The sequence below is a fragment of the Oncorhynchus kisutch genome, linkage group LG30 (genome assembly GCF_002021735.2).
Source record: "Oncorhynchus kisutch isolate 150728-3 linkage group LG30, Okis_V2, whole genome shotgun sequence".
Classification (NCBI taxonomy): Eukaryota; Metazoa; Chordata; class Actinopteri; order Salmoniformes; family Salmonidae; genus Oncorhynchus; species Oncorhynchus kisutch.
The window spans coordinates 36750798-36772975 of record NC_034203.2 but is presented as its reverse complement, the minus strand read 5'-3'; the positions used below and the strand labels follow the sequence as shown (position 1 = coordinate 36772975).

At 42.4% G+C, this 22178-nt stretch overlaps 2 protein-coding genes across 8 annotated transcripts in view; one reads left to right on the top strand and one right to left on the bottom strand.

Moving 5' to 3' along the window:
* Window positions 1-15077, top strand: part of LOC109874963 (5'-AMP-activated protein kinase subunit beta-2-like) — a 25281-nt gene extending 10204 nt beyond the window's left edge. The window contains exons 7-8 of the mRNA XM_020467044.2: window positions 9036-9104; window positions 9292-15077. Coding sequence (XP_020322633.1) covers window positions 9036-9104; window positions 9292-9369 — 147 coding nt within the window. The 3' untranslated portion in view covers window positions 9370-15077. The remainder of the gene's footprint in view (window positions 1-9035; window positions 9105-9291) is intronic.
* The window catches only part of LOC109874772 (myomegalin), a 109421-nt gene continuing 101773 nt past the window's right edge, over window positions 14531-22178 (bottom strand). For 5 of the 7 annotated variants that reach the window (XM_031810365.1, XM_031810366.1, XM_031810361.1 and 2 more), the window contains 8 exons: window positions 21604-21897; window positions 21140-21244; window positions 20703-20905; window positions 20361-20507; window positions 20002-20140; window positions 19806-19852; window positions 19546-19600; window positions 14531-18985 (listed from right to left, as the gene is read on the bottom strand). In XM_031810365.1, coding sequence (XP_031666225.1) covers window positions 18861-18985; window positions 19546-19600; window positions 19806-19852; window positions 20002-20140; window positions 20361-20507; window positions 20703-20905; window positions 21140-21244; window positions 21604-21897 — 1115 coding nt within the window. In that variant the 3' untranslated portion in view covers window positions 14531-18860. The remainder of the gene's footprint in view (window positions 18986-19545; window positions 19601-19805; window positions 19853-20001; window positions 20141-20360; window positions 20508-20702; window positions 20906-21139; window positions 21245-21603; window positions 21898-22178) is intronic. The other 2 variants (XM_031810363.1, XM_031810362.1) reach the window with 2 other exon arrangements.

Sequence of the window (22178 nt, the reverse complement as noted above, 5' to 3'; positions counted from 1 at the left end):
TTGGAATCAAGTATGATGCCAAGGTACTTAAAATTGGATACCACCTGGAGCTTCTCCCCTGACACATAGACATCTGGCTCAGTAGCATCTGTTGCCCTCTTTGTGAAGAACATGCAAACAGTTTTTTTCACATTGAGATGCAAACACGAGTCACTGAGCCATTTTGTAACCTGGACCATTACAGTAGTGAGTTCTTGTGCAGCTTGTTGTTTGCTCTTTGCATGCACATATATCACTGTATCATCTGCATACATTTGAACTTCAGACCCAGTACAGACAGAAGGCAGATCATTAATGTACAGGCTGAACAGGAGGGGCCCCAGTATTGACCCTTGGGGCACGCCCACATCATAGCTACGAGTGGGCGACAGCTCATTGCTCACTCTGACACACTGAGTTCTGCCTTCAAGGTATGATTTCATCCATCTCAAGGCATCAGGGGAAAAGTTGAACTTGGACAATTTTGTGATGAGAATCTCATGGTTAACAGTATTTATTTATTTATTTATTTTATTTTACCTTTATTTAACCAGGTAGGCAAGTTGAGAACAAGTTCTCATTTACAATTGCGACCTGGCCAAGATAAAGCAAAGCAGTTCGACAGATAAAACGACACAGAGTTACACATGGAGTAAAAACAAACATACAGTCAATAATGCAGTATAAACAAGTCTATATACAATGTGAGGTGAGAAGGGAGGTAAAGGCAAAAAAGGCCATGATGGCAAAGTAAATACAATATAGCAAGTAAAATACTGGAATGGTAGTTTTGCAATGGAAGAATGTGCAAAGTAGAAATAAAAAAATAATGGGGTGCAAAGGAGCAAAATAAATAAATAAATTAAAATTAAATACAGTTGGGAAAGAGGTAGTTGTTTGGGCTAAATTATAGGTGGGCTATGTACAGGTGCAGTAATCTGTGAGCTGCTCTGACAGTTGGTGCTTAAAGCTAGTGAGGGAGATAAGTGTTTCCAGTTTCAGAGATTTTTGTAGTTCGTTCCAGTCATTGGCAGCAGAGAACTGGAAGGAGAGGCGGCCAAAGAAAGAATTGGTTTTGGGGGTAACTAGAGAGATATACCTGCTGGAGCGTGTGCTACAGGTGGGAGATGCTATGGTGACCAGCGAGCTGAGATAAGGGGGGACTTTACCTAGCAGGGTCTTGTAGATGACATGGAGCCAGTGGGTTTGGCGACGAGTATGAAGCGAGGGCCAGCCAACGAGAGCGTACAGGTCGCAATGGTGGGTAGTATATGGGGCTTTGGTGATAAAACGGATTGCACTGTGATAGACTGCATCCAATTTGTTGAGTAGGGTATTGGAGGCTATTTTGTAAATGACATCGCCAAAGTCGAGGATTGGTAGGATGGTCAGTTTTACAAGGGTATGTTTGGCAGCATGAGTGAAGGATGCTTTGTTGCGAAATAGGAAGCCAATTCTAGATTTAACTTTGGATTGGAGATGTTTGATATGGGTCTGGAAGGAGAGTTTACAGTCTAACCAGACACCTAAGTATTTGTAGTTGTCCACGTATTCTAAGTCAGAGCCGTCCAGAGTAGTGATGTTGGACAGGCGGGTAGGTGCAGGTAGCGATCGGTTGAAGAGCATGCATTTAGTTTTACTTGTATTTAAGAGCAATTGGAGGCCACGGAAGGAGAGTTGTATGGCATTGAAGCTTGCCTGGAGGGTTGTTAACACAGTGTCCAAAGAAGGGCCGGAAGTATACAGAATGGTGTCGTCTGCGTAGAGGTGGATCAGGGACTCACCAGCAGCAAGAGCGACCTCATTGATGTATACAGAGAAGAGAGTCGGTCCAAGAATTGAACCCTGTGGCACCCCCATAGAGACTGCCAGAGGTCCGGACAGCAGACCCTCCGATTTGACACACTGAACTCTATCAGAGAAGTAGTTGGTGAACCAGGCGAGGCAATCATTTGAGAAACCAAGGCTGTCAAGTCTGCCGATGAGGATATGGTGATTGACAGAGTCGAAAGCCTTGGCCAGATCAATGAATACGGCTGCACAGTAATGTTTCTTATCGATGGCGGTTAAGATATCGTTTAGGACCTTGAGCGTGGCTGAGGTGCACCCATGACCAGCTCTGAAACCGGATTGCATAGCAGAGAAGGTATGGTGAGATTCGAAATGGTCGGTAATCTGTTTGTTGACTTGGCTTTCGAAGACCTTAGAAAGGCACGGTAGGATAGATATAGGTCTGTAGCAGTTTGGGTCAAGAGTGTCCCCCCCTTTGAAGAGGGGGATGACCGCAGCTGCTTTCCAATCTTTGGGAATCTCAGACGACACGAAAGAGAGGTTGAACAGGCTAGTAATAGGGGTGGCAACAATTTCGGCAGATAATTTTAGGAAGAAAGGGTCCAGATTGTCTAGCCCGGCTGATTTGTAGGGGTCCAGATTTTGCAGCTCTTTCAGAACATCAGCTGAATGGATTTGGGAGAAGGAGAAATGGGGAAGGCTTGGGCGAGTTGCTGTTGGGGGTGCAGTGCTGTTGTCCGGGGTAGGAGTAGCCAGGTGGAAAGCATGGCCAGCCGTAGAAAAATGCTTATTGAAATTCTCAATTATGGTGGATTTATCAGTGGTGACAGTGTTTCCTATCTTCAGTGCAGTGGGCAGCTGGGAGGAGGTGTTCTTATTCTCCATGGACTTTACAGTGTCCCAGAACTTTTTTGAGTTAGTGTTGCAGGAAGCAAATTTCTGCTTGAAAAAGCTAGCCTTGGCTTTTCTAACTGCCTGTGTATAATGATTTCTAGCTTCCCTGAACAGCTGCATATCACGGGGGCTGTTCGATGCTAATGCAGAACGCCATAGGATGTTTTTGTGTTGGTTAAGGGCAGTCAGGTCTGGGGAGAACCAAGGGCTATATCTGTTCCTGGTTCTAAATTTCTTAAATGGGGCATGTTTATTTAAGATGGTTAGGAAGGCATTTTAAAAAAATATCCAGGCATCCTCTACTGACGGGATGAGATCAATATCCTTCCAGGATACCCCGGCCAGGTCGATTAGAAAGGCCTGCTCGCAGAAGTGTTTCAGGGAGCGTTTTACAGTGATGAGTGGAGGTCGTTTGACCGCTGACCCATTACGGATGCAGGCAATGAGGCAGTGATCGCTGAGATCTTGGTTGAAGACAGCAGAGGTGTATTTAGAGGGGAAGTTGGTTAGGATGATATCTATGAGGGTGCCCGTGTTTAAGGTTTTGGGGAGGTACCTGGTAGGTTCATTGATTATTTGTGTGAGATTGAGGGCATCAAGTTTAGATTGTAGGATGGCTGGGGTGTTAAGCATGTTCCAGTTTAGGTCGCCTAGCAGCACGAACTCTGAAGATAGATGGGGGGCAATCAGTTCACATATGGTGTCCAGAGCACAGCTGGGGGCAGAGGGTGGTCTATAGCAGGCGGCAACGGTGAGAGACTTGTTTTTAGAGAGGTGGATTTTTAAAAGTAGAAGTTCGAATTGTTTGGGTACAGACCTGGATAGTAGGACAGAACTCTGCAGGCTATCTTTGCAGTAGATTGCAACACCGCCCCCTTTGGCAGTTCTATCTTGTCTGAAAATGTTGTAGTTTGGAATTAAAATGTCTGAGTTTTTGGTGGTCTTCCTAAGCCAGGATTCAGACACAGCTAGAACATCCGGGTTGGCAGAGTGTGCTAAAGCAGTGAATAGAACAAACTTAGGGAGGAGGCTTCTAATGTTAACATGCATGAAACCAAGGCTATTACGGTTACAGAAGTCGTCAAAAGAGAGCGCCTGGGGAATAGGAGTGGAGCTAGGCACTGCAGGGCCTGGATTCACCTCTACATCGCCAGAGGAACATAGGAGGAGTAGAATAAGGGTACGGCTAAAAGCTATGAGAATTGGTCGTCTAGAACGTCTGGAACATAGAGTAAAAGGAGGTTTCTGGGGGCGATAAAATAGCATCAAGGTATAATGTACAGACAAATGTATGGTAGGATGTGAATACAGTGGAGGTAAACCTAGGTATTGAGTGATGAAGAGAGAGATATTGTCTCTAGAAACATCGTTGAAACCAGGAGATGTCATTGCATGTGTGGGTGGTGGAACTAATAGGTTGGATAAGGTATAGTGAGCAGGACTAGAGGCTCTACAGTGAAATAAGCCAATAAACACTAACCAGAACAGAAATGGACAAGACATATTGACATTAAGGAGAGGCATGCTTAGTCGAGTGATCAAAAGGGTCCGGTGAGTGGAGAGGTTGGTTGGTGATTTAGACAGCTAGCCAGGGCATCGGTAGCCTAGTATCAAAAGCCTTCCTTAGGTCCAGAAACACAGCCCCAACAGCACCCCCTTTGTCCATCTTGGACTTCACATTTTCCAGAAGAAAGCAGTTGGCCGTTTCTGTGGAGTGTTTCGCTCTGAAGCCAAACTGCATGGAGTGTAATGTGAAGGGGCTGTTGTTGAGGTGGGCAATCAGTTGTTCTGCTACACACTTTTCAACAACCTTTGACACCACAGGTAATATACTAATGGGCCTGTAGTTACTCACGTTAGCAGGGTCGCCTGATTTAAAGATGGCCGTTATTATGGCCGACTTCCATACCCTTGGAAACACACCGAGACCAATAGATGTGTTGGTGACCTTAGTAATGGGGCCAATGAGTGACTCTTTGTAGTTTTTAAGAAAGGTAGAGTCCATCCCAAACACATCTTTGGCTTTAGAGTTCTTTAGTGAGCTAATCACCTTGTTCACCTTTGACTCAGAAACCTCCCTTATGATGAAGACAGGTTGAGTGTCATTCACTAGCACTGAGCCCAAGAAACAAGTGGAGGGGTTCAGAGTCAGTACCCTGACAGGTACGGTGAACCAATGTGTTTGGTGTTGATATTCTCCGGTAGTAGACTGATTGTGTCATCCCAGCAAGGACGCACTGAGATTATCAGTAGAGCAGCTACATAACTGACAATCATGGCAGAGTACTAGAGATAAAACACATAATTGCGCTTTAACTCTTTGCATGAGTTACTTAGCTGGGATCGGCGTACACCTGATGGTTTAGATAAAATTACAGCGTTCGAATGAGAAGCGGCACCTGCCGCACCACCCTGTCTTCCGTCCGCCATTGCTCGCCTTCCGTCCGCCATTGCTTTTGGCAATGACAGAGGTCAAACGTTTTCTGTAAGTCTTCATAAGGTTTTCACACACTGTTGCTGGTATTTTGGCTCATTCCTCCATGCAGATCTCCTCTAGAGCAGTGATGTTTTGGGGCTGTTGCTGGGCAACACGGACTTTCAACTCCCTCCAAAGATTTTCTATGGGGTTGAGATCTGGAGACTGGCTAGGCCACTCCAGGACCTTGAAATGCTTCTTACGAAGCCACTCCTTCGTTGTGTGTTTGGGATCATTGTCATGCTGAAAGAAGTTTCATCTTCAATGCCCTTGCTGATGGAAGGAGGTTTTCACTCAAAATCTCACGATACATGACCCCATTCATTCTTTCCTTTACACGGATCAGTCGTCCTGGTCCCTTTGCAGAAAAACAGCCCCAAAGCATGATGTTTCCACCCCCATGCTTCACAGTAGGTATGGTGTTCTTTGGATGCAACTCAGCATTCTTTGTCCTCCAAACACGACGAGTTGAGTTTTTACCAAAAAGTTATATTTTGGTTTCATCTGACGATATGACATTCTCCCAATCTTCTTCTGGATCATCCAAATGCTCTCGAGCAAACTTCAGACGGGCCTGGACATGTACTGGCTTAAGCAGGGGGACACGTCTGGCACTGCAGGATTTGAGTCCCTGGCGGCGTAGTGTGTTACTGATGGTAGGCTTTGTTACTTTGGTCCCAGCTCTCTGCAGGTCATTCACTAGGTCCCCCCGTGTGGTTCTGGTATTTTTGCTCACCGTTCTTGTGATGATTTTGACCCCACGGGGTGAGATCTTGCGTGGAGCCCCAGATCGAGGGAGATTATCAGTGGTCTTGTATGTCTTCCATTTCCTAATAATTCCTCCCACAGTTGATTTCTTCAAACCACGCTGCTTACCTATTGCAGATTCAGATTTCCCAGCCTGGTGCAGGTCTACAATTTTGTTTCTGGTGTCCTTTGACAGCTCTTTGGTCTTGGCCATAGTGGAGTTTGGAGTGTGACTGTTTGAGGTTGTGGACAGGTGTCTTTTATACTGATAACAAGTTCAAACAGGTGCCATTAATACAGGTAACGAGTGGAGGACAGATGAGCCTCTTAAAGAAGAAGTTACATGTCTGTGAGAGACAGAAATCTTGCTTGTGACCAAATACTTATTTTCCACCATAATTTGCAAATAAATTCATAAAAAATCGTACAATGTGATTTTCTGTATTGTGTACCTATGATGAAAATTCCAGGCCTCTCTCATATTTTTAAGTGGGAGAACTTGCACAATTGGTGGCTGACTAAATACTTTTTTGCCCCACTGTATGTATAGTTTTTTGTGTGCTCTAGGGCAATGATGTCTAGATGGAATTTGCAGTTGTGGTCCTGGCAACTGAACCTTTTTTGGAACACCATTATTTTTGTCTTACTGAGATTTACTCAGGGCCCAGGTCTGACAGTGCCGAAGATCTAGGTGCTGCTGTAGGCCCTCCTTGGTTGTGGACAGAAGCACCAGATCATCAGCAAACAGTAGACATTTGACTTCAGATTCTAGTAGGGTGAGCCCGGGGGCTGCAGACTTTTCTAGTGCCAGCGCCAATTCATTGATATATATGTTGAAGAGGGTGGGGCTTAAGCTGCGTCCTTGTCTCACCCCATGGCCCTGTGTATCATGTCACTAGGCGAGACCCATATGCAGACACAGGAGGCAGATGGTTGGAGTTTAAGATGTTTAATAAATCCAAAGGGAATAGGCAAGAGAATGGTCGTGGACAGGCAAAAAGGTCATAACCAGATCAGAGTCCAGGAGGTACAGAGTGGCAGGCAGGCTTGAGGTCAGGGCAGGCAGAATGGTCAGGCAGGCGGGTACAGAGTCCAGAATAGGCAAGGGTCAAAACTGGGAGTTCTAGAAAAAGGAGAAAAGGCAAAGCAGGAAAATGGGAAAAACGCTGGTAGGCTTGAACGTACAAGATGAACTGGCTCAGAGAGACAGGAAACACAGGGATAAATACACTGGTACAGAGAGACAGGAAACACAGGGATAAATACACTGGTACAGAGAGACAGGTAACACAGGGATAAATACACTGGTACAGAGAGACAGGCAACACAGGGATAAATACATGGGACAGAGAGACAGGAAACACAGGGATAAATACACTGGTACAGAGAGACAGGAAACACAGGGATACATACACTGGTACAGAGAGACAGGAAACACAGGGATAAATACACTGGTACAGAGAGACAGGAAACACAGGGATAAATACACTGGTACAGAGAGACAGGAAACACAGGGATAAATACACTGCTACAGAGAGACCGGTAACACAGGGATAAATACACTGGTACAGAGAGACAGGCAACACAGGGATAAATACACTGGTACAGAGAGACAGGAAACACAGGGATAAATACACTGCTACAGAGAGACCGGTAACACAGGGATAAATACACTCGGGAAAACAAGCGACATCTGGAGGGGGTGGAGACAATAATGAGGACAGGTGAAAGAGATCAGGGTGTGGCAGTGGAAATAAATGTGTTTTTTTGCCAATTTTAACCGCACACTTGTTGTTTGTGTACATGGATTTTATAATGTGCTATGTTTTTCCCCCAACACCATTCTCCATCCATTTGTATAGCAGACCCTCATGCCAAAATGAGTCTAAAACCTTTTGGAAATCAACAAAGCATGAGAAGACTTTGCCTTTGGTTTGTTTGTTTGTCAGTTAGGGTGTGCAGGGTGAATACGAGGTCTGTCTCACGGTAATTTGGTATGAAGCCAATTTTACATTTGCTCAGTTAAATAGTTTTCACTGAGGAAATGTACGCGTCTGCTGTTAATGATAATGCAGAGGATTTCCCCAAGGTTGCTGTTGACACATATCCCACTGTAGTTATTGGGGTCAAATGAGTCTCCACTTTTGTGGATTGGGGTGATCAGTCGTTGGTTTCAAATATTGGGGAAGATGCCAGAGCCAAGGATGATGTTAAACAGTTTAAGCCATTTGGAATTTGTGGTCTGTATATTTTATCATTTAATTTAGGATACCATCAACATCACAGGCCTTTTTGGGTTGGAGGGTTTAGTATTTTGTCCTGTAGTTCATTCAATGAAATTAGAGAATCCAGTGGGTACTGGTAGTGTTTAATAGTTGATTCTAAGATTTGTATTTCATCATGTATACTATGTATTTGTTGTTTGTTTTTTGTTATAGAGCCAAAACGATTGGAGAAGTGGTTTATCCATACATCTCCGTTTTGGATAGATAACTCTTCGTGTTGTTGTTTGCTTAGTGTTTTCCAATTTTCCCAGAAGTGGAAAGAGTCTATGGATTCTTCAATTACATTGAGCTGATTTCTGACGTGCTGTTCCTTCTTTTTCCGTAGTGTATTTCTGTATTGTTTTAGTGATTCACCATAGTGAAGGCGTGTGCTCAGATTTTCTGTGTCTCTATGTTTTTGGTTGACTAGGTTTCTCAATTTCTTTCTTAGGTTTTTGCATTCTTCATCAAACCATTTGTCATTGTTGTTCATTTTCTTCGGTTTTCTGTTTTAAATTTTTTAGATTTGATAGGGAAGCTGAGAGGTCAAATATACTGTTTAGGTTTTCTACTGCAAAGTTTACACCTTCACTATTATAGTGGAAAGTTTTGTCCAGGAAGTTGTCTAAATGGGATAGAATTTGTTGTTGCCTAATTGTTTTTTGGTAGGTTTATACTACTTTCCTTCCGTAGCATTTCTTAATATTATACTTCTCTCTATCTGTCTCCCTCTCTCTTTCTCTCTCCCTCATCTTCTCTGATCTTCTCTCTGTCTCTCTCTCCCTTTCTCATTCTCTTTCGCTCTCCCATCACTGCATTGTAAATTCCAATTTGGAACCATCTTGATTACTACTTCGTCTTCTCTCTCTCTTCCTCTCCTACAGTGCGACCCAGCCTTGCTGCCTGAACCCAACCATGTGATGCTCAACCATCTGTATGCGCTCTCAATAAAGGTACTGTAGGAGGGCAGCAGAATCCTCTATCCCACTTCTTACTGCAATACTTATGGATTGAGTAATAGTCTCATCCATAGCATAACATAGCATTAGTGTCTGTCTGTCTGTCTGGTCTGGTCTGGTCTGGTCTGGTCTGGTCTGGTCTGGTCTGTGAATCACACTCTCTATCTGTCCTCTCCCTCAGGATGGAGTGATGGTACTCAGTGCGACTCACAGGTATAAGAAGAAGTATGTCACATCTCTGCTCTACAAGCCCATCTAACCTGTGTGTGTAGGTGCACAGTGCTATAGAGGGCAGCATGTTAATACTGCGCTGGGTTTATCCATGTCATGTAGTTGAGATTGGACTAAACTAACAGTTTACAAAAGAGCTGGGGGCATGTGGCTGAGACTGGGGGGCAAATCTCAAGACACCCTTTTCCCTGTAGAGTGCACTACACAATGTAGCACTCAGCAAATGGTTCAAAGTAGTGCACTCAATGTGGAATAGGGTGTCATTTGAGCTTCAGCCTGTGACTTCACAAGGAGAAATACTGAAAGTGAACTGTGGCGTTGTCCCATAATGCACCCATAGTTGAATAGCAATAAGGGACTGAAAGAAACCACTGTTTGTGTGTGCAGCACTTAGGCTGCGTTTACACAGGCATCCCAATTCTGATCCTTTTTTTCTACTAATTGGTCTTTTGATCAATCACATCAGATCTTTTCACATCAGATCTTTTTCCGAGCTGATCTGATTGGTCAATTAGTGGAAAAAAGATCAGATTTGGGCTGCCTGTGTAAACGCAGCCTTAGATTCTTTGTGGGTACGTAGAAAGAACAATTAGTTCCATTAAAAACATAAGGGTTTAAAGACAAGTCTGCTGATGGGACTGTAAAACACATATAATCAACATGACGTTTTATTAAATTAGCTTTTGAAAGGTTATGTACACGGAAAGAGGGCAGTTGAATGTTTCTGGCTTGGATTTAGTGTCCCAATAGTGTCCCATTCTTTCTCCATATTTTTACTGTAATTGGACAGTGACTAGACTAAATGGAGGATTCTGCAGGGTCTTGTTATTACTGTAATTGGACAGTGACTAGACTAAATGGAGGATTCTGCAGGGTCTTCCTTGTTATTACTGTAATTGGACAGTGACTAGACTAAATGGAGGATTCTGCAGGGTCTTGTTATTACTGTAATTGGACAGTGACTAGACTAAATGGAGGATTCTGCAGGGTCTTCCTTGTTATTATTGTAATTGGACAGTGACTAGACTAAATGGAGGATTCTGCAGGGTCTTCCTTGTTATTACTGTAATTGGACAGTGACTAGACTAAATGGAGGATTCTGCAGGGTCTTCCTTGTTATTACTGTAATTGGACAGTGACTAGACTAAATGGAGGATTCTGCAGGGTCTTGTTATTACTGTAATTGGACAGTGACTAGACTAAATGGAGGATTCTGCAGGGTCTTCCTTGTTATTATTGTAATTGGACAGTGACTAGACTAAATGGAGGATTCTGCAGGGTCTTCCTTGTTATTACTGTAATTGGACAGTGACTAGACTAAATGGAGGATTCTGCAGGGTCTTCCTTGTTATTACTGTAATTGGACAGTGACTAGACTAAATGGAGGATTCTGCAGGGTCTTCCTTGTTATTACTGTAATTGGACAGTGACTAGACTAAATGGAGGATTCTGCAGGGTCTTCCTTGTTATTACTGTAATTGGACAGTGACTAGACTAAATGGAGGATTCTGCAGGGTCTTCCTTTTTATTACTGTAATTGGACAGTGACTAGACTAAATGGAGGATTCTGCAGAGACTTCCTTGTTATTACTGTAATTGGACAGTGACTAGACTAAATGGAGGATTCTGCAGGGTCTTCCTTGTTATTACTGTAATTGGACAGTGACTAGACTAAATGGAGGATTCTGCAGGGTCTTCCTTGTTATTACTGTAATTGGACAGTGACTAGACTAAATGGAGGATTCTGCAGAGACTTCCTTGTTATTACTGTAATTGGACAGTGACTAGACTAAATGGAGGATTCTGCAGGGTCTTGTTATTACTGTAATTGGACAGTGACTAGACTAAATGGAGGATTCTGCAGGGTCTTCCTTGTTATTATTGTAATTGGACAGTGACTAGACTAAATGGAGGATTCTGCAGGGTCTTCCTTGTTATTACTGTAATTGGACAGTGACTAGACTAAATGGAGGATTCTGCAGGGTCTTCCTTGTTATTACTGTAATTGGACAGTGACTAGACTAAATGGAGGATTCTGCAGGGTCTTCCTTGTTATTACTGTAATTGGACAGTGACTAGACTAAATGGAGGATTCTGCAGAGACTTCCTTGTTATTACTGTAATTGGACAGTGACTAGACTAAATGGAGGATTCTGCAGGGTCTTGTTATTACTGTAATTGGACAGTGACTAGACTAAATGGAGGATTCTGCAGGGTCTTCCTTGTTATTATTGTAATTGGACAGTGACTAGACTAAATGGAGGATTCTGCAGGGTCTTCCTTGTTATTATTGTAATTGGACAGTGACTAGACTAAATGGATGATTCTGCAGAGACTTCCTTGTTATTACTGTAATTGGACAATGACTAGACTAAATGGAGGATTCTGCAGGGTCTTCCTTGTTATTATTGTAATTGGACAGTGACTAGACTAAATGGAGGATTCTGCAGGGTCTTCCTTGTTATTACTGTAATTGGACAGTGACTAGACTAAATGGAGGATTCTGCAGGGTCTTCCTTGTTATTATTGTAATTGGACAGTGACTAGACTAAATGGAGGATTCTGCAGGGTCTTCCTTGTTATTACTGTAATTGGACAGTGACTAGACTAAATGGAGGATTCTGCAGGGTCTTCCTTGTTATTACTGTAATTGGACAGTGACTAGACTAAATGGAGGATTCTGCAGGGTCTTCCTTGTTATTACTGTAATTGGACAGTGACTAGACTAAATGGAGGATTCTGCAGGGTCTTCCTTGTTATTACTGTAATTGGACAGTGACTAGACTAAATGGAGGATTCTGCAGGGTCTTCCTTTTTATTACTGTAATTGGACAGTGACTAGACTAAATGGAGGATTCTGCAGAGACTTCCTTGTTATTACTGTAATTGGACAGTGACTAGACTAAATGGAGGATTCTGCAGGGTCTTCCTTGTTATTACTGTAATTGGACAGTGACTAGACTAAATGGAGGATTCTGCAGGGTCTTCCTTGTTATTACTGTAATTGGACAGTGACTAGACTAAATGGAGGATTCTGCAGAGACTTCCTTGTTATTACTGTAATTGGACAGTGACTAGACTAAATGGAGGATTCTGCAGGGTCTTGTTATTACTGTAATTGGACAGTGACTAGACTAAATGGAGGATTCTGCAGGGTCTTCCTTGTTATTATTGTAATTGGACAGTGACTAGACTAAATGGAGGATTCTGCAGGGTCTTCCTTGTTATTACTGTAATTGGACAGTGACTAGACTAAATGGAGGATTCTGCAGGGTCTTCCTTGTTATTACTGTAATTGGACAGTGACTAGACTAAATGGAGGATTCTGCAGGGTCTTCCTTGTTATTACTGTAATTGGACAGTGACTAGACTAAATGGAGGATTCTGCAGAGACTTCCTTGTTATTACTGTAATTGGACAGTGACTAGACTAAATGGAGGATTCTGCAGGGTCTTGTTATTACTGTAATTGGACAGTGACTAGACTAAATGGAGGATTCTGCAGGGTCTTCCTTGTTATTATTGTAATTGGACAGTGACTAGACTAAATGGAGGATTCTGCAGGGTCTTCCTTGTTATTACTGTAATTGGACAGTGACTAGACTAAATGGAGGATTCTGCAGAGACTTCCTTGTTATTACTGTAATTGGACAGTGACTAGACTAAATGGAGGATTCTGCAGGGTCTTCCTTGTTATTACTGTAATTGGACAGTGACTAGACTAAATGGAGGATTCTGCAGGGTCTTCCTTGTTATTACTGTAATTGGACAGTGACTAGACTAAATTGAGGATTCTGCAGGGTCTTCCTTGTTATTATTGTAATTGGACAGTGACTAGACTAAATGGAGGATTCTGCAGGGTCTTCCTTGTTATTATTGTAATTGGACAGTGACTAGACTAAATGGATGATTCTGCAGAGACTTCCTTGTTATTACTGTAATTGGACAGTGACTAGACTAAATGGAGGATTCTGCAGGGTCTTCCTTGTTATTACTGTAATTGGACAGTGACTAGACTAAATGGAGGATTCTGCAGGGTCTTCCTTGTTATTACTGTAATTGGACAGTGACTAGACTAAATGGAGGATTCTGCAGGGTCTTCCTTGTTATTACTGTAATTGGACAGTGACTAGACTAAATGGAGGATTCTGCAGAGACTTCCTTGTTATTACTGTAATTGGACAGTGACTAGACTAAATGGAGGATTCTGCAGGGTCTTCCTTGTTATTACTGTAATTGGACAGTGACTAGACTAAATGGAGGATTCTGCAGAGACTTCCTTGTTATTACTGTAATTGGACAGTGACTAGACTAAATTGAGGATTCTGCAGGGTCTTCCTTGTTATTATTGTAATTGGACAGTGACTAGACTAAATGGAGGATTCTGCAGGGTCTTCCTTGTTATTATTGTAATTGGACAGTGACTAGACTAAATGGATGATTCTGCAGAGACTTCCTTGTTATTACTGTAATTGGACAGTGACTAGACTAAATGGAGGATTCTGCAGGGTCTTCCTTGTTATTACTGTAATTGGACAGTGACTAGACTAAATGGAGGATTCTGCAGAGACTTCCTTGTTATTACTGTAATTGGACAGTGACTAGACTAAATGGAGGATTCTGCAGGGTCTTCCTTGTTATTACTGTAATTGGACAGTGACTAGACTAAATGGAGGATTCTGCAGGGTCTTCCTTGTTATTACTGTAATTGGACAGTGACTAGACTAAATGTTTGATTCCAAAGGGACGATGACCACTGATAAAATCAGGATATGCAATTGGATAGGCTGTGTAATTTTAATTGAACTGAAGTATAACAAACTATGGGTATTAAATGGTATATCCCATTTAATCACTTTAAACTAAAGGCCTCATATTACATATCAAGTAGGAGTTGTGAAATGTTGGCCTGTGTCCTGTAGATCTCTGCTTAGTTCTGCTATTGCCTTCATGAAAGGATGCTGCAAGCACTTTAGCTACACGTGTGTCTCCAAAAAATGCTTTGAGCAGGACTGTTGACATAAACTTTGAACTATGCAGATACACGGACACATCTGGTAGCTTTACATTGAACCTCAGTGTCCAGTCTGCATGTTAGAGATGGAGAAATAGCTGTTCTGTGTGTGTGTTTTTTTCATTCTATTTTCTATTTATCCAATAGAAATCGATGTATCTGTTACATTTTCTGTATTTATAGCAAAGAAACAAACATATAATGGTTTGTCTTGAATGTCGTGCATGATTTGAATGTCTAATACGAACAGTTTACTGTGGAATGTGTGGTGGATTTCACAACTGTGATTCTATCAAGATTAAACATTTGTGGCAAATTGCCAATATTGATTTCATAAGAATGTTAAGTGTAATTTACTTTCATCAATAATGTTAAATTATGTTAAACTACTCAGATTTGACCATAAATGTATTTCATTTTTTATCATTTTGAGAGAATATTGTACCTATTGCTAGGTAGGTGATATACTCCAAAGAGAAGATAATATATAATTACAAATTTTATTTGAAGAAACTGAGAAAAAGCTATCTCTCGCTCTGTTTGAGAATATAGGATATTCTGGTGCTTTATTTGGCAAAAAACAAAACTTGAATTTTAAAACGGTTAGCTAACATGTTTGTTTTTGAAAATACTTTGCAGCATCACTGTGTAAGCCATGTACTATAGAAGGTTGTTTCACTTGTTTGCAAATAAAAAGGGAAGACGTGTTGACCCTGAATATCAGTTGTGCCTAAATAGTATCTTTACCTAATGTGAGTGACTGGCTAGATTACATTTGCCCTAGGCTTTAGAAAACATGGCTGGGGTCAATTTGAATTGAAGTCAACCAATTCAGGAAGTTAACAGAAATTCCAATTCAATAATTACATTTTTTTTTATATAAAATGACAAGCTATTTATTTATGTCAAATCACATCCTGAATTGAGTGTCTTCAATTTGAATTGACCCCAACCCTGGTAGAAAATATAGAATAGGACAAGCATGAAGCTAATCAGTAAATGTGGAGATTTGTGTGTATTCCTCTTGCTCGGTGTTCAAACACAAATGTTTGGCTACCGACACACATTACATTAAAAGATGTGACAACGTTTTTTTTAAATACATTTTTATTTCTTTTTTGGAACCCAAAAGCGCTCATTGTGATAACACTGTGGCAACACAACACACACACACACACAGTGACCATCTTCAGAGACAGAGCTCATAGACGAGCTCTGTGTCGGCATCCTAGTTAGCTTCATCAGCGCACACTTTATCACACACAGAGCCTGACAAACCAAGCTGCTCTTTGATTTCAATCACATAGCATTAAATCTAAGTTTCAGGACCAACTATTAGACACAGCTAAATACTTCTGTTTGATTCCGTTCTACACAGCGTATTAAAAAGGCCTTGTTCACGCTGTCTGGCCTTGTTCAGTTCTACTCTGATCCAATCTGACATAATCCTGTACATCTATGGTTGGTTGGTTGGTTATTTCTACTTTGGTATAAAATAATCTTCCCTAATCTTTCTATGAATCTTCTCATCAAATCCTTATTTTTCCAAAAGAACCTCACAGCATGGGCTTTTATATTAGAATGTTTGTTATATTAGAATGTTTTCTATTAGAATCCCCTCTCGGGATTTTCAATTGAGTGGAGCGCAAACAAGACGTTGTTGGCAGATCTACTGTGATATATACCTAGGATAGACACCAAGTGCTATTAACTCCAAGGGCTCTATTCAATCCACATCGCAGAAGTTCAGCTTTACAGCGTGTTTGACATTTTTAAAAAGCAATGTTCCCGCTTTAGTGCAGGCTGCATTCACGGTAAACACTGCATATGTTGGATCATGTGGAAATGACCTTTACATTTTTGTTGCAGAATCTGTAACGCTTCAGCTTTCCAGATCCAATAGAGTTCCAAGTAAGTGTTGGGAGCAAATTGCAGTGGCCAAGCTACTTTTAAAGGCAAGCATCCAAAGGTTAATTATAGGTGGGTGTGTAAGTAATAATACTGGTTCCCCTTATAGCCTAAGAAAAGGCATATCTTTGTGATTTCATAACAGACATCTTATTACAATCTGGCATAATCTAAAAAACTAAATGAATAAACTATACAAAGCAGGAAAATAAACACTTAAGAAAACAAAGATTTTGTTAATATAATGATGTGTAACATCAAAATAAAATAGATATAGTGTAGAGCTATTGCACAGCTACCCAGATATTCAACGTTTGCATACAGAGCAAATGTCTGACATGATTATCCACACACCAAAAGGTCAGCCAACAGAATACAGTGAAAAAGCAAGTCATTTACAGTGTGAACATTGCCAAATGTACAGCAAGAACATACAACACAATCAAAAGCAGCATAGGAAGAAACACCTTTGGGTGTGACATCACCAATGGTGAAATCTAGAACATTGGTCCCACCAGTAGCCTGCCAAAGTTTGTAACACCTAAAAGGACACAGAACATTTAGCCAACAACACCATGGGAATGCAATGAAGGTCTTAACCGAGACAAAAAAGTCCAATGGCAATGTAACAATCACAATAGTATTCTCTGTTTTAGTGGTACATCTCTCACATGAGCACAGTTTAAGTTTTTGGAATTCACAAAGCAATAGAAGCCTAGTGTGAAAGATTCACTTTTAGAAATGTTTGGTCCATTTATGACAAGATGTGCTCGTTATAAAGCACATTTATAATCTAACGGTTACCGTCTCTCTGGTTCAAATGGCTCTCAAAGAGCAGCCAATTAAATATCTCCATCATGATGTCATAAATGATCTCATATATTGGGCTGATGATGACTTCCTATAGTCACACCACTCCTACAGTATGTCATTCGCATGGGTAAGGCAAACAAGGACGTGAAGAGTTCAAAGTTCAAACTTTGGCAAGTATTGGTGATCCCATGTTCCACAAACAAATGTTTAGATTTTTCCTTTTAAAACTTCTTTCATGCATCAACACTGCATAAAAACTTCACTTTGTTTAAGTCAGTAGTATTCCTAAGTTAGTAGAAGATAGTTATTAGTATAATATTGCACCAACGGTCTTTTTCACTTATCAAGAGTGGTTAAATACTTTAGTTCCAGTGTCAGGCAAAAAACCAAAAAGCTGGTGCGCCATGATCATTCAATAAACAACGTAATTATTGCACATGCTCGTCTGAGGACTCCTAAAGAGGAGCTTGAATACGCATGTTTGGCCTCGGTCCATTTCAGCCCCTAGCCCCTTCTTTCAGCCTTTACCCTGTCAGCGTTAGATCAGCCAGGACTGGATAGATAAAAGCAACACAGTGGAAGCTCAACTTAACTTATCGGAGGACTAGGTGAAGCCATCAACATATTGCTTTCACCTATCCAGTCTATTCAGATCTGTGAATACCGATGGAGTAGGAGCGAGGGGAAGTGGCTAGTAATTGAAATGGAACTGGGCCTTTGTTCTGCTATCCAGAACCCTTGGCTAATGGCAGACAGACCATCCACAGGCTTCATCCTCCACAGATAAATATAGCAAAAAATTACCTAGAAGTGGTACACCTATACATTCCTCCACTGTGATTCCAGCAGATCTAGCTAGATTGTGGATGTTATTCAACTTTTTTGCATTGTACTTGCAAAGAAAGTCCTCATTGATGAAATGCCACGAGGATAAAGGTTGCATTTCTGTGGCAGTGAAAGTTGAATATTTGTTTTGAAAGAAATTGATTGTTCATGTATGTCTGTGAACGTATGTGTGTGACGCGGGTACTGTCACAGAAATAGAATGAATAGAATGGGCGTCCCTATTGCCAGGGTTAGAGGTTCCAAGCCTATTATATTTATATGGGTAGCGTACTGTTTGAATACTATACATTTCCTTTCTCAAGCCATGAGTTCACATGCATTGACACTTATCCCGTCCAAAAGCTGCCAGGCAGAAGAGCACAATCTACTATGCTCCATGTAGAAGCTTCCCTTAGCTACAGATCTAGGATCAGCCTACCTTCCCCAAATCCCATAACCTTTACCATTGGGAAAAAGGCAAATCTGACCTTAGCTCAATGTCTAGGGGCAGCTTCATCCTACTCCTTCTACAGCAGTCAAGGGCGCACATTACTGTAACCATCAGAGGCACGTTTCAAACCACCTTCTTCTTCACGCTCACAACAAGGTAATCATCAGACTGGACCAACCATCTCTGGAGCTCAAAGACTCCAACAGAAGAACAAGGGTGGAGGTGGGGGAAAGAGAACAGTCAAAAGGAGGGTGGAGGAATGACACTAAAGGAGTAAGAGTTCAGGTAAGGCCCAAGGTGTAGGAGGCAGGAGCATTGGGCACAAATTGCCGGCAGGAGAGAAGTGGAGGAGAGATAGGAGAGAAAGAAGCATGGAGTGATCTGAGGAGGGACGTTGGATGCTAGAGATGAGGCAACGAGGAGGAGAGGGGTCGTGGCTGTTCTGGCGGTGACGTCAGAGTTCAGAGGTCGTGGTGTTAGGCTGGCTGGTTCCTATAACAGGTCATCACCTAAAACAGGCACTGGCTGCTGCGCTTCCTGGTTCCTGGACGCTGATTTGACGTTGCCGGGGCGTCGCCAGGCTTCAAGAAACTCCAATCAGTAGGCCGTTCATTGCCGGGACTTCGGTCTTCAGCTGAAGGGAGAAGAGGGGAATAAAGACTAGATTATTCACTGCTCCTGTTACATACACAGACGGAGAGAAGATGCCAAAAATAAATAAAAAATAACATCACACCGCAATGAAGAGTAGAGTATGTGCAAAGTTGAGGTTTATCTGCAAATGATTCTGAAGATTTGTTGAGGTTAATGGAATATTCATGTTTCAAATTTGTTTTGCCTCGTTAGTATGAAACCACACAATAGCTATTATGCTTGCAGATGAAGTGAAGCTGAAAATGGCTATCTAAAATGTGTTATGTAAAAGCCTCCCCTCAGTAAGTAGCTGACCTGTAAGTTTAAATTCGAGTAAGAGTCTTAAAAGCTTCAGCTTGCCCTGGCTTTCAGCCAATCGCATGCAAGCACCCCCCCCCCCCTCTCCCCCTTCAGGTTTTCCATGATTTATATGAATTGGTTTCTATGACTTATATCTATACACTTATGATAGTCCTTGATGATTATTATTCTGTTGTTTGATTGGATGGTAAAGCAGTGATGTCACACAGCATGACAGCCACAGCGTGCCAAACCCTTTACCAGCATAAGGAGAGGAAGAGGAGGAGCTTAGGGAAGAAATCCTCCGCTCGTTCTTCTGGAGGTACTCAGGGGAAAAGAGGAGGAGGACGAGAGGAAGGAGAGGAAGGAGGGAGGATGAAAGAACAGGTGGAATAGACAGGGTGGGTGCAAAACAGTGACAGTAGAGAGACTACAGTACTGACACTGAGACAATGAACAATACACATTAACACCATCTGATGTGTATACAGGATATGTCAAGGAAAATGATCATCTCTTACCTCCAAGTTAGTCCTTGCTTTTTTCAGCACATCTCGAGTCCTTGATACTGCAATATAAAAAATCAAATAAAAAATCTAACTAGGAACCTTTGCTTTAACACCAATGTAACACACACACACACACACACACACACACACACACACACACACACACACACACACACACACACACACACACACACACACACACACTCACGCTGGTTGACGATGAAATGCTCCATGCTCTCCTTGGTGCGGCTGGTGCTCCTCAGTCTCTGGACGGTTCCCTGGAGAACCTCCTCCTGCTCCGAGATACGCCCCCTCAGAGACAGAATCTCCTCCTTCATACATTGCTCCTGCAGGGGTCACAGCAATCAATCAGTAGACTGATCAATCAACTCAATAATTCAAAACATCAATAAACCAAACACCAGTTCATATGTCTGACTAGCTTAGAACCTGCATCATCAACAGAGAGCCTCAAAGCCACCACACGACTGACACATGATGTCACAAACCATCAATTACAACAACTCAATAAAATAATATATTGGTAGTAAATCATGTATTCGGTACCTTCTTAAGGTTGTGGGTGGAGCGGTCGGTGCTGGGCAGGGCAGCCCTCCAGAACATCTTCAGCAGGGACACAGCCTCCTCCAGGATCTGTCTCAGGGTCTTGGTGTTAGACAACAGAGTCCTCACACAGCCATAGTCCAGGAGGACCTAGACAGAGACAGGCTCATAATATTCCCTGAAAGTAGCTGTAGCGACAGACTATTCACATCGAGAAGGTGGCCAGCACATACACAAGATTTGGCTATGAGTTTCAGGATTAGGTCATCACTTACTCAGATGTTGGCACAAATAGATAATAGAACTAGTTTCCCTGTGCCACCCACCCCATCACTACCCCCTTACCTGGTCCTGGCTGTCTACCAGCATTGATTGGCTGAGGCAGGCCTGAAGGGCTGTTTCCATTCTCTGGACCAGACTCCTCCCCTCCAGGACCTGCTGCTGCAGGGCGCTGTAATCGTCCACGTGCCCGATGGCGTGGCGTCCATTCCGGTTAGAGAACGAGCCGTCCGGAGCGTCCCCCTGCAGGTCTGAGTGGGGGTCCAGATCTAACGGATGTCATCATTTTATGAAGAGATAATTGGGGATGTTATTAGTTAGTTATTTGAATTTTAATTAATTTAATTAACTTCCTTTAAAACATCCTTCCTGGACTATTTGTGTAGACTTGTGTAAACTCCTTCAGATGTGTGAATCAGATATGTAAAACTGTCATTTCTCCATTTGTCACACATCATACAAAGAAGGAACAGGATGCAGTGCCGTTAGAACTAGAGTCACACCGTTGGCAGTGAGCGGGGTCTCCACCAGATCTGTGTAGGGGATGTGGTATGGAGAACCACAGTTAAACAACCCAATGTCTCTGACCGGGGGAGACGGCGCTGGGTCTGCAGAACACACACAGAGACAGACAGGGATGCTTGGTCACCACACACATACACACACACACACACACACACAACCCTGAGCATTCAACTACATTTAATGAATGATAATGCTTCAAATCAAACATTTCACTCATTAATCTGTTGTTAATGGTTCATTAAACACGTCAATCAGTTAGTTCAATGGGATTTACATGAGACAAACTTTCTGGACTCTTCTGTCCCATTCATTGTGTTGAAGAGTGGGCCAATATCAAGCGTAAGCTGGCATTGAGTGTTGGTGCCTATCAAGCTGATATCAAAATATATTTCCATACTGTAACCTCAAACCACATCATCACACCACACAACACCCCCCTTACCATGTAGTAGCTGCCGTCTGTAGAGGCTGTCCCTCTGGGGGCTGTCTGTAAGGGCACTGAGAGACGGGGTACGAGGGGGCTCCATCCCCCCAATGCTCCCCAGCCCTCCGTGGACGCCCCCACCCAGCTTCTGCTCCAGATGTTTGTGGAGCTCCAGCTGTTTCAGGACACTGTTCTCCTGGACACTGCTCTGGAGCTGGGCTCTGAGGCTCCTCACCTCCCCTAGCAGCTCCCCCAGCTCCCCGGGCAGGGGCAGGGCAGGGACCCTACCGTACTGGCCCTCACACAGAAACTCTGTCAATCCCAATAATAGTGTTAGTCAACATAACAGAATGAATGTCATTGGCCCACGGCAAGTATCCATATAACAGAGTGAATGTCATTGACCCACAGCAAGTATCACTATAAATGACCTAAACGACTTCTGAGCGTCATTTTGAATTATATATGTGAAAGTCCCAGTTATATGCACGTATCTCAAGATAGGATATATATACACGTTTTAATTCTCCACTGGTGAACTCCTGAATTACAGTGCTCTCTATGCAACCAATAACCTGTAGATAAAGTGGGAA